Source organism: Ambystoma mexicanum, chromosome 10 (assembly GCF_040938575.1).
Source record: "Ambystoma mexicanum isolate Mex_15411 chromosome 10, UKY_AmexF1_1, whole genome shotgun sequence".
Lineage (NCBI taxonomy): Eukaryota > Metazoa > Chordata > Amphibia > Caudata > Ambystomatidae > Ambystoma > Ambystoma mexicanum.
The window spans coordinates 109,704,502-109,720,658 of NC_090932.1; the positions used below are offsets into that span (position 1 = coordinate 109,704,502).

Genomic DNA, 16,157 nt, shown 5'->3' on the forward strand with positions numbered 1-16,157 from the left:
TTGAAGCCGAATCTACGACGATGCCCTGCCCCCCCTTTTTCTTCCCCGCCGGGGATTTCACGGGGGTCCTATCGATGGGCACAAAAGAGGACTCCCTCCGAGGTGGCAGGGAGACTCTGAGCCCCGAGGTCGCCACCACTGGTGTAGCCTCCACAGGCTGAGCCAGGGTCGCCGCGACAGTATCGATAGAGGGCTTGGCCGGATGGATTAAGGCTTCACCACCTTAGGTGCGCTCACCGCCTTATCCTTGAGGGGGGGGGACACTGCCTCGCTCCCCCTCCGATGGGGCCTTCGAGCGCGACCGAGGCCTCTCCAGGAGCTTTGCCGGGTGCTCGCCCTTCCTCTTACCCGACCCAGAGCGTTGGCTCGTGGTTGAAGGTGCCGGGGAGGGTGCGCCCTGCCTGGCGCCCGTAGAGCCCGACCGTTCGGCGCTCCCGGTGCCAGCGGACTCGCGGTGCTTGGCCTTGTGTTGGACCCCCGTCGCCGGGGCGTCCACAAAGGTCTTAGAAGACCGCTCGGATTTCTTCCTCTTCTTCTCGCCTGACGGGCTCTTCCCTTCCAGCCAGTTGGCGAGACGTTGATGGCGGTCCTTCATGGTCCGCTCCGACATATTGCCGCAAAACGCACAGTCCTTCTCCACGTGCGTCTTGTCCTCATGTAAGCAGTAGAGACAAAAGGAGTGTTCATCCTCCTTAAAGACGTTCTGCAGCTGGCATCCAGGGCAGACCCTGAACAGCTTTCCGGGCGTCGAGCTTCCCTTCTCCTGGGCCATGTTCGGGCCTGAGAAGCTTCTGGAGTCCTCCAAAGCGTAGCTCGACAAAATCTTCACCCTTGAGGGGCGCAGACGAATCCGACACGGGTCCCCGTTGATCGGATGGAGAGTCGGTGGAGCTTGAGGCTCTTTTGACCGAAAAAACGTAGTTTTTGAGCAAAAAACGTGAAAAAATAGCACTAACGCTCGAGAGCAATAGCACGAGGATCCCAACACATGAACGTGCAGTAAAAATCGGAAGATGGCTGCCAGAGTGGGAGAAAAAGGCTCACACACTTACCAGGTGAAATAAATAAATCAGAGAAATCCAGCAAAGCTGCTGGGGGACTCTTAAGGTAAGGGAAATTAGCCATTTATGAGAATTCTACCTAACACTAACAGGCTTTTTGAGTAATCTAGATTGCAACTCCGGTGCAAATGCAGACTTCCTCAGCCACACAAATCTGCTTAGCACGGTGCTAGTAACCATGAGTCTGCTAATACTATTTGCAGTAACCAGATCTGACTGGAGGCACTCACACATTTCCTCCTTACCATCCTTGATAGCCAGGAAGCAGTCTCTCTCTTCCCCTTCGGGATGTGGTCAGCCGCCATTGCTGCACAATCCCACAGGATGAACGAAAATTTAGATAAGGCACAATTGCCATTTTACAATGTCAAGACCATGCTACTGCCAGTAAATACTTTCTGCGCAAAAGTGTACACCTGTTTATCCTCCCAGTCTGTAGGAATGGTAGGGTAGGTAGATTTTTTTGTGGCCATGGCCGCATGGATCACAAAGTAATCTGGGTCACTGCTTGACAGTCTATATTTCTTTGTAAATTCTTATTAAAAGCAAAAATTGAACATGGGGTTTACCAATTTGTTGTAACCCTTTTTTGCAAAGCAATATGGAAGGGCAAAACGGGATCCCTCTGTGGACCTTGGTCTAATATGTCTGTTAAGTCATCCTGTTGAAAAGGAGGAGTAGGTCTATTGCATCCCAAATATTCTACTACTTTGCTCATCAATTGTCAGCATGAACTGTCAGCATGATCTGCAGGATGTGGCTTTCCAAAGTCCAGCTCAGGAGATTTATCTACCCCACTGGCTGATTGTAGTTCGTCATACAGATCTTTAAACCTCGATTCATCTGAAATAAACTCAACTGGCACATTTGGAGTGCTATATTGAAGACCAAACTGTTTGAACAACATCAGATGGTTCATGTTCATCATCTTGAAGAAAGATTTTAAGAATTGTCTTTTGTGGTAGAGTCTTATAAGATTTCTCTTGGTTGCCTTCGATGGCTCCGAAAAAGTCTTTGGAGTATGCCTCGAGGCCAACGGCGATGATGGCTTTGATATGGGTGTCGAAGGTTCCGACGTCGAGGGAACCGATTTTGTTTTCATCAAAGAGGTCTTCGATGAAACCCTTGAAGGGGTGGACTCTCGAAGTGTTGCGCTGCATGTTCACATGGAATACAGAGACTGCCAGGAGTCACAGTCCTCTGTGGTGTAACTTACACCTGGAGAGTTTCATTGTACTAGGCACGGCAGTCGAAATTTGCAAGTGGCATTGGCAAGACAGCATACAGAGTAAACAGAAAAAAAGATAGTTGTCATATGCCACTCTTGCTGTCACATCTGTAGTCAAGGGTGCCAACATCATTATGCAGCGCTGGAGTGTACCACTCTCCAGTTCCCGAAACGTCCAAAGCACAAGAGATGCTGGAGAATAGTCATCCAAGAGCAGTGCTCTTGAAGGAATTCATTAGAAAGTGCAATTTAAAGGCATTCATGGGAGTATTCACTAGAGCACAGGCCAAGGTATTTGTATTTTATTGAATTTATATAGCACTTTAATCCAAAGTGCTTTACATGAGAACAAGAAGAAATACAACAAGCATAAAATGGCAATAGAATCACAACTCGAAAACAGTACAAGGAACAATTTACATTATTGCAGAGGTAAGGAGGGAGTGGAGAGGGACAGGGGAGTGGAGAGGGACAGGGGAGTGGAGAGGGACAGGGGAGTGGAGAGGGACGGGAGTGGAGAGGGACAGGGGAGTGGAGAGGGACTGGGAGGTATGAGTGGAGGTAGAAACAAAAGTAAGAAGGGAGGCGAGAGTGTGAGGAAGAAGAGAGGGAAGAAGACGACTAGATAAGAGCAGGAGGTAGGATAGAAGGGAGTAGAGAGGAAGGAGAGGGTATAGAGGTAAAGGAGTAAGAGGTGAGGAATGGGCGGTGGAAGAAGTAGGAGAGGAAGTGTGAGGTGTTAGTGGGGGAATGGAAAAGTAAAGATTTTAGAGAAGAGCGAAAGGGAGGGTAGGAGGGAGAAGAGCAGATGGGGGGAGGCGGTACCAGTGGAACGGAGCAAGGAGTTGGAAAGAGCGGGAAGGGGAGCAGGGAGGTGGAGGAGGAGAGAGTAGGTAAAGATCAGCAGAGCAAAGAAAACGAGAAGGGGAGTAGAAAGTAAGAAGAGAGAAAAGGTAGGGGGGATGCAAGACCATGGAGGGATTTGACGACAAGACAGAGGAACTTGAATTTTAGCTGGGAGTGAAAAGAAAGCCAGCCTAGAGAAGTGAGACAAGAGGAGATGGAATCAAAAGGTGAGAGAAGGAAGAGGGAGTGGATGGCGGAGTGGTAGACATATTTTAGTGGGGACAGGTGAGGGGAGTTCAAAGAAAAGGGAGTAACAGTAGAAAAGTGTGGAGAATATGAGGGAGGTAATTAAGAGTTTAGTAGCATGAAAGGTTAGGAGGGGTCGAATTTTACGAATGTTATAAAGGTGATAGCGACAAGACTTGGGAGTAAGAGAAATGTGGTGAGATAGGGAGAGTTGAGGGTCAATATGAAGACCAAGGTTACGGGCATGGGGGGGTGAGAAGGAGAGTTGGGAGGGGGAAAGAGAATGAAAGGAGGAGGGAGGAGGAAGAGTGTTGGCAGGGAAGAAAAGGAGTTCTGTTTTTTCAGCATTAAGAGTAAGGAAGTGAGAGGACATCCAGGATTTAATAGCAGAAAGGCAAGAAGAGAGTTTATCGTGAATGTCAGGGGAGAAGGAGGAGAAGGAGAGGAAAAGCTGGGTATCATCAGCATGGAAATGGTGCAAGATACCAAATGAGGAGAGGATAGGAGCTAAGAAAGAATTATATAGTGAGAAAAGAAAGGGGCCAAGGACAGAACCTTGGGGGACTCCATGGTTGAGAGGATATATGGGAGAGGTGGAGCCACCCCAGGAGACAGAAAAGGTGCGGTTTGAAAGATAAGAGGCGAGCCAATTGAAGACGGAGTTAAGACAAAAGGGAGGAAGTCCTTACACCCCAGTGATCTCTTTTGGCAACTAGACTGTTTCCATGTACCAATAACATTAAATAAGATAAAAGAACCAAGCAATCAAGGAGTGTGATAGGAATTTGAAGTGGTTCAGCAATTCCTTAGAGTAAGCAGCAAACCAGATTCTATTGAACCCACATCAGTAAATATAGAGCCCCATCCCTATTGTGTGTTGCAGCAAGGTGAAGGGAAAAGGCTTCGATTCTTGCACGGCTTTTGAGCACATTGTGGCAGTTTTTTATTATTGTTGTGTGCCTACTGGTACTTGCTCAAAGAACAGGAATATTTTGCATTGAGTGGCTGGGCTAGATTGCCTGACTTTGCAAGTTGTTCCATGAGATGCTCTTCACTGGTCCAATTACTTGGACTTCACTAATTACAAAAAGAAAGAAAAGGTGCCAAGGAAAAAATTTGACATTAAGGAGATGCTGGACTGTTAGTTTTAGAAAAGGGCTACATTTTTCATGCGGCAATTTCTTTAAGTGTTGTTTTTGTTTAAAATCCTTCACATGGTTTCTTGCCAATATAGGTTTTGCAAGTAAAGAAATAATGCATAACACTTCCATCAGTACTCCCTGTTCAGTATCTAGCATTTGTGACAAATCAAGGGAATTCATCCCCTCTCCCCAAGGGGGTAGACCCCAGTCTAGGTAGGTGAGCCTGCTCTGCAACACCCTCCCTTAGGGGTTGAGGTAAGTGGGACCTCACAGAGAGAGAGACTCTCCCTTTGGGGACAAGGACTCCAGTTCCTGTGAGGAACTCCCTGAGCCATCTCCCATGGTGGCATATATGGGACTATCAGATATGCAGAATGATATTAAAGCCAGATATTGGACAAGAGCCAAAACTGAAATAGACATCTACAAGCAAGAAAGAAAATATACTGATGACTGGGAAGGAGCAGCAGCACATGCAGAGTAGTGAAGGGGGAGGGGGCCAGAGAGCTTAAGCAGAGGAAGCCCACCCCCAAACACTGCCACCTCCGAGAGGTGGAGCCAAGGAGAGCTGTGGTACCCGCGATTTTCAGAAGTAGCCTGAACGTGACCGCAAGACGCTGGAGGCTCAGCGTTTACACAAACTGAGTAGAGATAGAGACAGGAATCCGAATCGAGGTAGTGGCGTGACCACAAAGACTGTGGTGGGCACTACACTCATCCAATGATGCCGAAAACCCTATGCTGAGGAGGCAGCGAGACGTCAGTTTACCCACAGCAGACCACCAGGGGGATATTGGAAAAGTATCCCCAAGGTAGTAGTACTTTGTGGCAGGAACGCCCTCAGAGACCGAAGTCCAAGTATGGGAAGTGTGTGCGTGTGTGTGTATATACGCATTTGGTCAAGGTTAGGAATTTGGTGGGCTAGCGCGGTTCCAATAAGAAATACAAAAGGTCATGTGTGCTGAGGTAGGTCTCAACAGTGTCCTAGTGCTAGAGACTTGATATGTGACCAGTAAGACCGAAAACGGTCATAGGTTGTCGCTGTATTCTAACGCAGAGGTGGTGAGGCAAGTCTGGTGTAAGGAGTGAAGCCATTACATGTCCAGGCTCAATAGAAGCAATAACAGTCACCTCTGGGACAGACTCGCCTCAAACAAACAGGTTGCGTAGCACTGCTTGACCGTCTCTGGACTCCTCCCTGGAATCCCTGTTGATGCAGTAGAAACTCGTGAAGGTGTGCGTGGACCTCCACATAGAGCCCTGCAGATGTCGAGCAGGGGCACACCAGAGAGAAACTGTCGCTCCGATGGCTCTGGTAGAATGGGCTCTCGGCAGTCCTGGCAGCGGCCTGCTCGCCAGTCGTTGACAGTACATGATGCAGCTGGAAAGCCACCTGGAGATGGAAGACTTTGACAAGGACTCTCCTTGATTTACAGGCCCAAAGTTAAACAACTGAGAAGTTTTCCGAAAAGTCTTAATACGTGCCACGTAGTTCAAGGCACGCAAAGCTGCCCATGCCTTGAATACGTGCTTCAAGGCACGGGCAGCGTCCAGCAAATGCAAAGCTTGTTCCACTGGCGACCACAGATTTGGGAAGGAAGCTGGTAACAAAGGCTCGTTGAGGTGGTATTCCAAAGGCACCTGTGGCACGAAGGTGGGGTGTGTATGCAGTACCACCCTTGAAGCGTGGAAGGACAAGTCCTGAATCTCCCCAACCCTCCTGGCCGAGGGGATAGCCACAAGGATGCACAGGTTCAAAAGGCGCTCCCATGAGCTTAGTTAACACCACATTGAGCTGTCACGCCGGTGGAGGAGCCTTTACCGGAGGGAAAGTCCTAAAAATGTCATTTGAAGCACTACTTGAAGAGTCCGAGATCACAGTGAAGGTCTGCCTGGAGAGCTAGTGTACCTTGAAATGGTGGCGAGATGCACCTTGATAGAGGCATGAACCAGCCCTGCTTTAGGAAAGGAAAGGAAGTATGGCAGCAGTTGAGGGCCGTGACCTGCAGCGGAGGAATCTTCTCAGAGCTGCACCACACAGAAAAGTGTTTCCATTTATGCCTGTAGCACTTCAAAGTTGAAGAGGCCCTGGCCTTGGCCAGGATGTCCTTACATTCGTCGGTTGGAGCATAACTCCCAAACTCTAGGGCTGCAGGAGCCATGCCCTCAGGTTAAGAGACTCTGGGTTGTGATGCAGAATTGCTCCGCCCTCTCTGACAAAAAGATCCCGGGACAGAGATAGCCTGATGGACTGGGCCACTGATGGAGGCAGCAGGTCCGGATACCAGATTTGTCTCGACCACACTGGGGTGACGAGCATCATCCTGCAGTGGCACTGTGAGTGCGTTGATCACATATAGGAGAGGAAACAACTCGAACAGGAACCGTCCCTCCCACGAGAACACACCCCCATTCTCATGGGTTGAGGGAACCTGCTGGCGAACCTCTGGCACTTGGTGTTAACTGCAAAGAGATCGATCTGGGGTCAAACCCATTTGATCCACCTAGTCCCGGCGAAGCTCCTACTCATGGCAAGAACACAGTTCTCCTTGCTGAGCGAGTCTGCGCTGGTGTGCTTGACTCCCACCAGGTTAAACAGAATGAGGAACATGCCTTTATGAATGGGCCACCTCCACAAGTCCTGGGCCTCTTTGGAGAGTGCCGGCGACCGGGTACCCAGTGTTTCCGGATGTAGAACATGGTCGTGGTGTCTGAAGAGCATGACCACCTTGTCCTTTAATGATGGCAGAAAAGAATTGCAGGCCCAGAAAACAGCCTGAAGTTCCAGGACGTTGATGTGTAGGCCCCTTTCCTCTGGTTACCAGAGGCCTCTGGCGCGCACCTGTCTGTTGTGTGGGCTCCCCATCCCTCAAGAGAGGCGTCTGTGGTGACAGTCTCCTCGTAAGGAGGAACCTGAAACAGAGCTCCCTGGATGAGATGCTGTTGAACACCCCACCACCGTATCGCATGACGAACTCTTCGTTTTGGGAAATCTTGTCCGTAAAGTTCCCACACTAGCATCCACCTCGCATCCAGGAACTCCTGGAGAGGTCTCCTGTGCAGTCTGCAGAGGCGAACATGATTGATGCATGGACATGCCCAGAAGCGAATTGATTGACCGCACCATTGCTGACTGGGCCGACGACAAGCGCTGCAGCTTCCTTGCCCTGCATGGCTTTTACCCTCTCCTCCGTGGGAGACGCCAAGCACGTCAGTGTGCTGCATCGCACACCTCGGAATAGACCGTCCTGAGACAGCTTCAGGCAAGATTTCGGATAGTTTATGGAGAACTCCAGCTCCGTCAGCAGACGTACGGTCTTGGCCGGGTGCTCGCTTGCCAGAGATTGCGAGCAGAAAAGCACCAGCCAGTCAAGGTAGGGGTGTATGTGGATGTCTTGCAAACGAAGATGTGCCCCCACCGGGGCCAGGCATTTCGTAAACACCCTTGGGTCCGACTTCAGGTCGAAAGGCAGAGCCTTGAACTCTTAGTGCTGACCCTGAACTATGAATCGCAGCAACTTGCAGTGCTTCTTGTGAATGGGGATGTGGAAGTAGGCGCTGCATAAGAGTGATACAAGGACACCTGCGTTGGAACTCCAAGGTGTGCCCCTGTCCGAGAGCATCCAGCACCATCAGGCCGTGGTGATCTTTTCCCATGCGCTAACTTCACCAGCTGGCCTCTCACTGGGTTGCTTAAATGGCCTGCTTTTGGGGGGCGGGGGTATTCTGCCTTGCAAACAGTGCCGCCGCTGACCTACGCTGCCTTGAGAGCACCCCCTGTATGCTTGAGTGGAATAGCGTGAAGGCTGCACGCAAGGAGTACTATAACCCTTTGAAGATCTTACTGGCTTTCCTCTGGAGGAGTGAAAGGACAAGGCTCGTCGCTGTAGCAAAGTTCCAAAGGAACGTGCCACATCTGTGTCGTTCTTTATCGCCTACAAAGACTCGTCGACCACCTTTCCGAAGAGGTTTTCCCCATCGAACAGCATATCCAGCCCATCTGAACGTCCTGGCGGAGGTTTGTAGCCTTCAACCAACCTTGACGGTGGCGAGACACCCCGTTCCCCATCTGGTGAAAACCAGGGTCTGCGATATCTACCTCCACTGTGGTGGCATGAACAGAGGCCACCTCCCCTTCCTGAAAGCGTTCAAGTGTCTAGACCTTGTCTTCAGGCAGGAAGTCCAGGAAAGGGCCCAGCTTGTACCAGAGTTCCCAGTCATAACAGGACAAGATGGCTAGGGCATTTTCAGACTTTATGGCAGAGGCTGCCGTGTAAAGTATCTTCTTGTCCATTGCATCCAGCTTCTTCCCCTCCTGTCCCGAGGTACCATGCCTGCAGAGGACTGGTTTGCCCCCGGGTTTTACTAGCTCCGGCTGAGGCCACCAAATCTTGTGAGGGATGAGACCTTAGCAAACCTAGGAGCTGAATCAGGCACCCTGTACTTCTTTTCCAATCTGTCCCGCTTGGTCAGGCCGTACTTGGATTTTTCCTTTAGGGCTAGGCCCTCCTCCCACATGTCGTCAAGGAAGGGAAGGGAAAGGGCCTGGTCTGTCTCCTCGACTTGCATCCTCTGGAAGTAAGGAAAAAGTTACTTACCTGTAACTGTTGTTCTCCAGCATGGGTCTGGCATGGATTCACATGCTCATGAATATTCCCCGTCGTCAGGCTGGGAATCCTCGGTAAAGAAAAATCAGTATCAGTTTCGTTTCTGATCTGTCTTTCGTAGTAGTAACCAATCACTGATCTCTGCGTCATACTGACCACAGCCAATGATTGCCATCTCCCTAAGCCCCGCCTCTGGCAGCCATCTTCAGATTTGGTAGCATGTGAAGTGGCAGTATGACCAAGTGAAGAGCCGCAGAGGGGTAGGCGGGAGGGTTCGCATGTGAATCCATGCCAGACCCATGCTGGAGAACAACAGTTACAGGTAAGTAACTTGTTCCTTCTCCAGCATGGGGTCTGGCATGGATTCACATGCTCATGAATAAAAGAATACATAGCAGTACACACATGCACAACCACGGGAGGTGGCAAAGGCTCAACATTAAGCATTACATCCAAAACTCAACATTAAGCAATTCTTACCTCCTCACCAGGCTCATCTTAGGCGAACAGGTTGCGCAGCACTGCTTGGCCGACCCTGGACTCCTCCCTGGAATCCCGATCGACACAGTAGAATTTTGTGAAGGTGTGCGTCGACCTCCACGTAGCAGCCCTGCAGATGTCCAGCAAGGGCACACCAGATAGGAACGCCGTGGTAGCTGCGATCGCTCTGGTGGAATGGGCTCTCGGACGGCCAGGCGGCGGTCGGTTTGCCAATCTATGACAGTACATGATACAGCCGGCGAGCCATCTGGAAATGGAAGCCTTCGAGAGACCCTTCCCCTGATTGACACGTCCAAAGTTCACAAAAAGTTGACGTCTTCCGAAAACTCTTCGTGCGGTCCACGTAGAACTTCAGCGCTCTAGCCACATCCAGCGAGTGCAAAGTCCTTTCAGCCGGCGACGGGAAGAAAACAGGCAACACCAAGGGTTCGTTGAGGTGGAAGTCCGACGGCAACTTGGGCATGATGGAGGGGTGCGTCCTGAGCACTACCCTTGTGTCGTGAAAAGTCAAGTACAGGGGCTTGCAGGAAAGGGCCTGAATCTCTCCCACTCGTCGTGCGGAGGCGATGGCCACAAGAAACGCTGTTTTCCACGACAAGAACTTCAACGGAGCTGAGTGCAGAGGCTCGAACTGAGGTCCCATGAGCTTGGTCAGCACCACGTTGAGCTCCCACGCCGGGGCCGGAGCCTTCACCGGCGGGAACGATCTGAACAGTCCCTTCATGAATTCTTTCACCAGACGATGAGACCACAAAGACGTCCGTCCCGTGGTTCTGGTGTATCAGGAGATCGCAGCAAGATGAATCTTGATGGAAGCGTGCGCCAGTCCAGCCTTGGCCAGCGTCAGCAGGTATGGCAGTACTTGAGGAGCCGTAATCCGTAGAGGGTTAATCTTCTGTGCGTGGCACCAGACAGAGAACCTCTTCCATTTGTGTCCGTAGCATTTAAGAGTTGAGGACGCCCTGGCCTTTGCAAGAACCTCTCTGCAGTCGGCCGGTATGTCGTAGCCTGCAAACTAACGCTGCAGGAGCCAGGTCTGCAAGTTCAGCGACTTCGGGTCGTGATGGAGGATGGCGCCTCCTTCCCTGGAGAGAAGATCCGCGTCCACTGGCAGCTTGATTGACGGGGACGCTGACAAGTCCAGAAGGTCCGGGAACCATATCTGCCTCGGCCACGCAGGTGCGACGAGGATCATCCTGCACCGTGACCTCTTGAGCTGGTTGATGAGCCGGATCAGCAGCGGCAAAGGAGGGAACGCATATAGGAACAGGCCCTCCGAGGGGAACGAGAAAGCATCGCCCATGCTCCTCGGCTGGGGAAACCTGCTGGCGAACCTCCGGCACTTGGAGTTCGTCGCGAACAGATCGATCTGGGGTGTGCCCCACCGTCGGAAGAGGCGGTCCACCAGATCCTGTCGTAGTTCCCACTCGTGGCACGAGCGCAGCTCTCTGCTGAGTGAGTCGGCGATGGTGTTTTTTATTCCTGCCAGATGAAACGGCACCAGAAACATCCCTTGGGCGACGGCCCAATGCCACAGATCCTGCGCCTCCTTGGACAGGGCTGGGGATCTGGTACCGCCCTGCTTCCTGATGTAGAACATGGTGGTGGTGTTGTCTGTGAAGATCCTCACCACCTTGCCCTTGAGGGACGGAAGGAAGGACCTGAGGGCCCAGAACACTGCACAGAGCTCCAGGACGTTGATATGGAGGGACTTCTCCGTCGGCAGCCAAAGGGCCCTCGCGTGCAGATTTTCAGTGTGCGCTCCCCACCCTTCCAGGGAGGCATCCGTGGTCACTGTCTTCTGGTGGCCCGGGGTCTGGAAGTCCATGCCCGCCGTCAGATGCGCGCGGGTGCCCCACCACCGGATCGCTCGTCGGAAGCTCTCGTCGAGTGTGATCCTGTCCTCGAAGCTGCCCGTCGTCTGGATCCAGCGAGCATCCAGGAACTCGTGTAACGGGCGCATCCGAAGCCTGCACAGGTGGATGAGATAAATGCAAGAAGACATCATTCCGAGGAGCGACTTGATGGACCTCACCCTGGCCGCGTCCGCAACCAGCATCCGCTGCACCTTGCCCAAGATGGCCCTCGTCCTTTCCTGCGACGGAGAAGCCAGAAGCGCCACTGTCGAGCTTCGCTCCCAGAAACAGTGCGTCTTGCGCTGGCGCCAGGTGGGACTTGGCGTAGTTTATGGAGAATCCCAGGTCCGTGAGTAGTTGGACGGTCCTCGCCGTGTGCTCCTTTGTCTTTGCTCGGATGAGCCAGTCGTCCAGATAGGGATAGACGTGGATCCCCTCCAGGCGCAGCCACGCCACCACCGGTGCGAGGCACTTGGTGAACACCCTGGGTGCCGACCTCAATCCGAAGGGAAGGGCTCTGAACTGGTAGTGACGCCCTTGGACAACGAATCTGAGAAACTTTCGGTGTCCCTTTAGGATGGGGATATGGAAGTAGGCATCCTCCAAATCCAACGACGACAGGAAATCCCCCTCCTCCAGTTGACCCAGGACATGCTGGAGGGTGACCATCCGGAACTTCTGTGCCTTGATGAATTTGTTCAGTCGTCGTAGGGCCAGGATGGGACGCCATCCTCCTGTTGTCTTCTTCACAAGGAAGTATCTTGAGTAAACTCCGGAGCCCCGAAGCCTCTTTGGGACGAGCTCGATGGCACCTTTCTTGAGCATCGCCTTTACCTCCAAGAGAAGTTGCGGGACGGTTCAGTCCTGCTTCGACGAGGCTTTGCCGCCTTGTCCTCCCTGGCGACGACGGCGGGGTCCGCCCGACTTGCCTCGTCCCCTGTAGACTTCCTGTGACGACGAACGGGCCACTTGACGGTAGGTGGAATATCCGCCGACGGAACCTTTGGAGGCACCCTGCTTGCCTCCGGTGCTCCGAAAGGGCGGCCGTCGTTGCTGGAGAACACCAAGAGCCCGGGCCGTCTCCGTGTCCGTCTTGATGGCTTGTAGGGAATCGTCCACTATTTTCCCCAAACAGGTTGCTCCCGTCGAACGGCATGTCCAAAACTCTGGTCTGCACGTCCTGCGGGAAGTCTGTTGCCTTAAGCCACCCAGGCAGCCGTTGCCCAACTGGCGAAACCCAGTGTCAGCGATGTCCGTCGCTATCGTAATGGCGTGGTCCGACGCCACTTCTCCTTCCTGCAAGATCTCTAGGGCCTCCGCCCTCTTGTCGTCCGGTAGGAAGTCCAGCAGGGGGGCGATCTTGTACCACAACTCTGTTGTAGCGGCCTACGATAGCCAAGGTGCTGGCAGCCTTAATCGTCGTCGCTGCCGATAAGATGACTCTGCGTCCCATTTCTTTCCCTCGCTGTCCGGGGGGGGGGCGGTCCTTCTTCTCGTACCGATCCCTTCTCGCAGGCGTTGTGGATGGGTTCTTGAGGAGGGCGAGACCCTCATCCCAGATATCGTCCAGTAGAGGTACAGCGAGGATAGTCTTCCTCTTGGTCTCGCGCCGCTGATCAAGGAAACCTTCCTTCTTCTCTTCCGGGCAGAGCTGGAAAAGCTCGGATGCCCTGGCGATCATGGCATGAAACGATCCAATCTCGTCGGGCGGGGGAAGCCCGGGGAGGAGGTGACGACAGAAGATCCTCGTCGTAAACCTCGTCTTCTGTACCCGTCGCGGCCGCGTCCGTCCCCATATCATCCCCACGGGTCGTGGATGTGGAGGAGGGCTGAGCAGGGCGCGATGGTTGGGAAGGAGGTGGAGGATGAATCCTTCTCTTAGGAGGGCTCCCAGAAGGGCCTGGCTCCGGGCCCCCCGTCGGGAGCAGTTCCTCCGTTGGTGGTAACGGCAATCTCGTCCTCATCTCCGAGCATACGGACTGTATAGCCAACAAAATGGCAGCCGAGTTGTCCTACGGCACTGGTTGAGGGGATTCCGACGGGCGGTCAGGAGCCTCATCGGCACCCTCGACGTTCTCGTCGTCTCCTACGTCGGGGTCCCTCCCGACGGGCTGGTCTTCTTCCATGCCAATGCCGTGGCTTAAGACTTCGATCAGCTCCTCTTCAGAGGTTGAGGCTGAATCCATGACGACCTCCTGCCCCCCCCCTTTTTCTTCTCTGTCGGAGGTTTCACGGGGGTCCTGTCGATGGGCTTGAAAGAGGACTCCCTCCGCGGTGGCAGGAAGACTCTGGGCCCCGAGGTCGCCTCCACTGGTGTAGCCTCCACAGGCTGAGCCAGGGCCGCCGCGACTGTCTCGATAGAGGCCTTGGCAGGGTGGATCAAGGCTTTCACCACCTTAGGTGCGCTCTCCGCCTTCTCCTTGGGGGGGGGGGGGGGAGAGTCACCGCCTCGCTCTCCCTCCGATGCGGCCTTCGAGCTCGACCGGGGTCTCTCCAGGAGCTTCGCCGGGTGCTCGGCTTTCCTCTTACCCGAGCCAGAGCATTGGCTCGTGGTTGATGGCGCCGGGGAAGATGCGCCCTGCCTGGCAACCATAGAGCCCGACCGTTCGGCGCTCCCAGTGCCAGCGGACTCGCGGTGCTTGGCCTGCTGTTGGGCCCCCGTCGCCGGGGCGCCCTCAAAGGTCTTAGAAGACCGCTCAGACTTATTTTTCTCGCCTGACGGGCTCTTCCCTTCCAGCCAGCTGGCGAGACGCAGATGGCGGTCCTTCATGGTCCGCTCCGACATGTTGCCGCAAAACGCACAGTCCTTCTCCACGTACGTCTTGTCCTCATGCAGGCAGTAGAGGCAAAGGGAGTGTTCGTCCTCAAAGACATTCTGAAGCTGGCATCCAGGGCAGACCCTGAACAGCTTTCCGGGCATCGAGCTTCCCTTCTCCTGGGCCATGTCCGAGATGGGCCTGAGAAACTTCTGGAGTCCTCCAAAAGCGTGGCTCGACGAAATCTTCACCCTTGAGGGGCGTAGAAGAATCCGACACGGGTCCCCGTTGATCGGATAAAGAAACGTGGAGCTTGAGGCTCTTTTGACCGAAAAAAGAGAATTTTCCTATGAAAAAGCGCGAAAACGCACTAAAGCTCGAGAGCAATAGCACGAGGATCCCAACACTTGAACATGTGGTAAAAATCTGAAGATGGCTGCCGGAGGCGGGGCTTAGGGAGATGGCAGTTATTGGCTGTGGTCAGTATGACGCAGAGATCAGTGATTGGTTACTACTACGAAAGACAGATCAGAAACAAAACTGATACTGATTTTTCTTTACCGAGGATTCCCAGCCTGACGACGGGGAATATTCATGAGCATGTGAATCCATGCCAGACCCCATGCTGGAGAACTGAAATAGTTTAGAGGCCTTTAAGGAATGATCCAATGGTGGATGAAGATCTTCGCTGGTAGCGGAGCCCCTCTGCCGGTCTCTATCCTTTGTCTAAGACGCTAAAGTAAACAAATCGGTCAAATTCTAACTATTTTGTAAAAATTCACACAAAAAACACAAAATTTGCTCAGAGAGCAACTTGAGAACTCCCAACACTGAAACCTGCAGTACAAATTTGAAGATGGGCACCAGGGGTGGGGCTTAGGGAGAGGACAATCATTGGATAGGGGCAGTATGACGCAGAGTACAATGATTGGTTTAGAGGAGAAATACAGTTTGAAAGTGAAACTTTTTTCTTTTACCGAGCATTCCCAGTCTGACGACGGGGAACATTCATGAGCATTTGAATCCAAGCCAGACCCCATGATTGAGAACTTAACTTATACAGTGTTCTAGATGTGGCAGCCAGGCTGCCCTTAGATCTAGGGTCATAGGATTTTCTAGAATAGACAGGCTACACTTATAGTCTTACTCTATCTTCTAAGTTCCATTATAAGGGGGGTGGGCCCAAAAACATCGTGAAAGAATGGCAAAAACCAATACAGAAAGTAACCAGAGACTATTTAAATATAGCCTACTAACAAGGAGTCCAGAAGGAGAGTCAGTGCCACAACATAATAGGTAGGAGGGAGGAATTCTCTTCATCTTATTTAAGTTGGTTAGAATAGTGGTAGTGTCAGTTGGAACTAGTTTTTGGCCAGCGGACTGATTCATTTGAGACTTTCAAATGACTGACTAGCACCTTCGCTATTTATATAGGCTAGGAACACCCGTATAGCAATAGGGAAAGCTGGGAATTCCTATCATTTATTATATAACAAGTGGAAATGCTATCAGTGTCTGCGTCCTCCTCGCCCTCCACAACTCAATCTTTTGGAGTAATTTTCAACTCTTCAATCTACACATAGAAGTTTAAACATAAAAACACATGTTCATTGAAAATAACATGCAAATACAATTACCCAATAAAGCACATGCTGGGGAAGTGGACGGTGTGCTAGAAAAGATTTCTGGAACCTCAAATATTGGACTCAACAGAGGCTTCTTAGAAACGGTTTCTTTTGCCACACACAGTAATTTTTGTTTTCTTCCTCTTCCTTTTCTTCTGACCACTTTCAGCTTTATTGACTGAAAATATGCAAGCAAAGTAAACAGTTGTGAGTAAATATTCTATGCCTCAATGTAATGTTTCTTCACAGTGGCGTTAGAAATATTCTCATTTTTAATTCAGCACATAAC

The 16,157-nt window shown here is 52.0% G+C and overlaps 1 protein-coding gene across 2 annotated transcripts in view; it reads right to left on the reverse strand.

The window, feature by feature from the left end:
- CDCA2 (cell division cycle associated 2) overlaps window positions 1-16,157 on the reverse strand; it is a 1,069,442-nt gene that overhangs the window by 82,019 nt on the left and 971,266 nt on the right. For both annotated transcript variants that reach the window (XM_069617593.1, XM_069617592.1), the window contains exon 15: window positions 15,881-16,046. In XM_069617593.1, coding sequence (XP_069473694.1) covers window positions 15,881-16,046 — 166 coding nt within the window. The remainder of the gene's footprint in view (window positions 1-15,880; window positions 16,047-16,157) is intronic.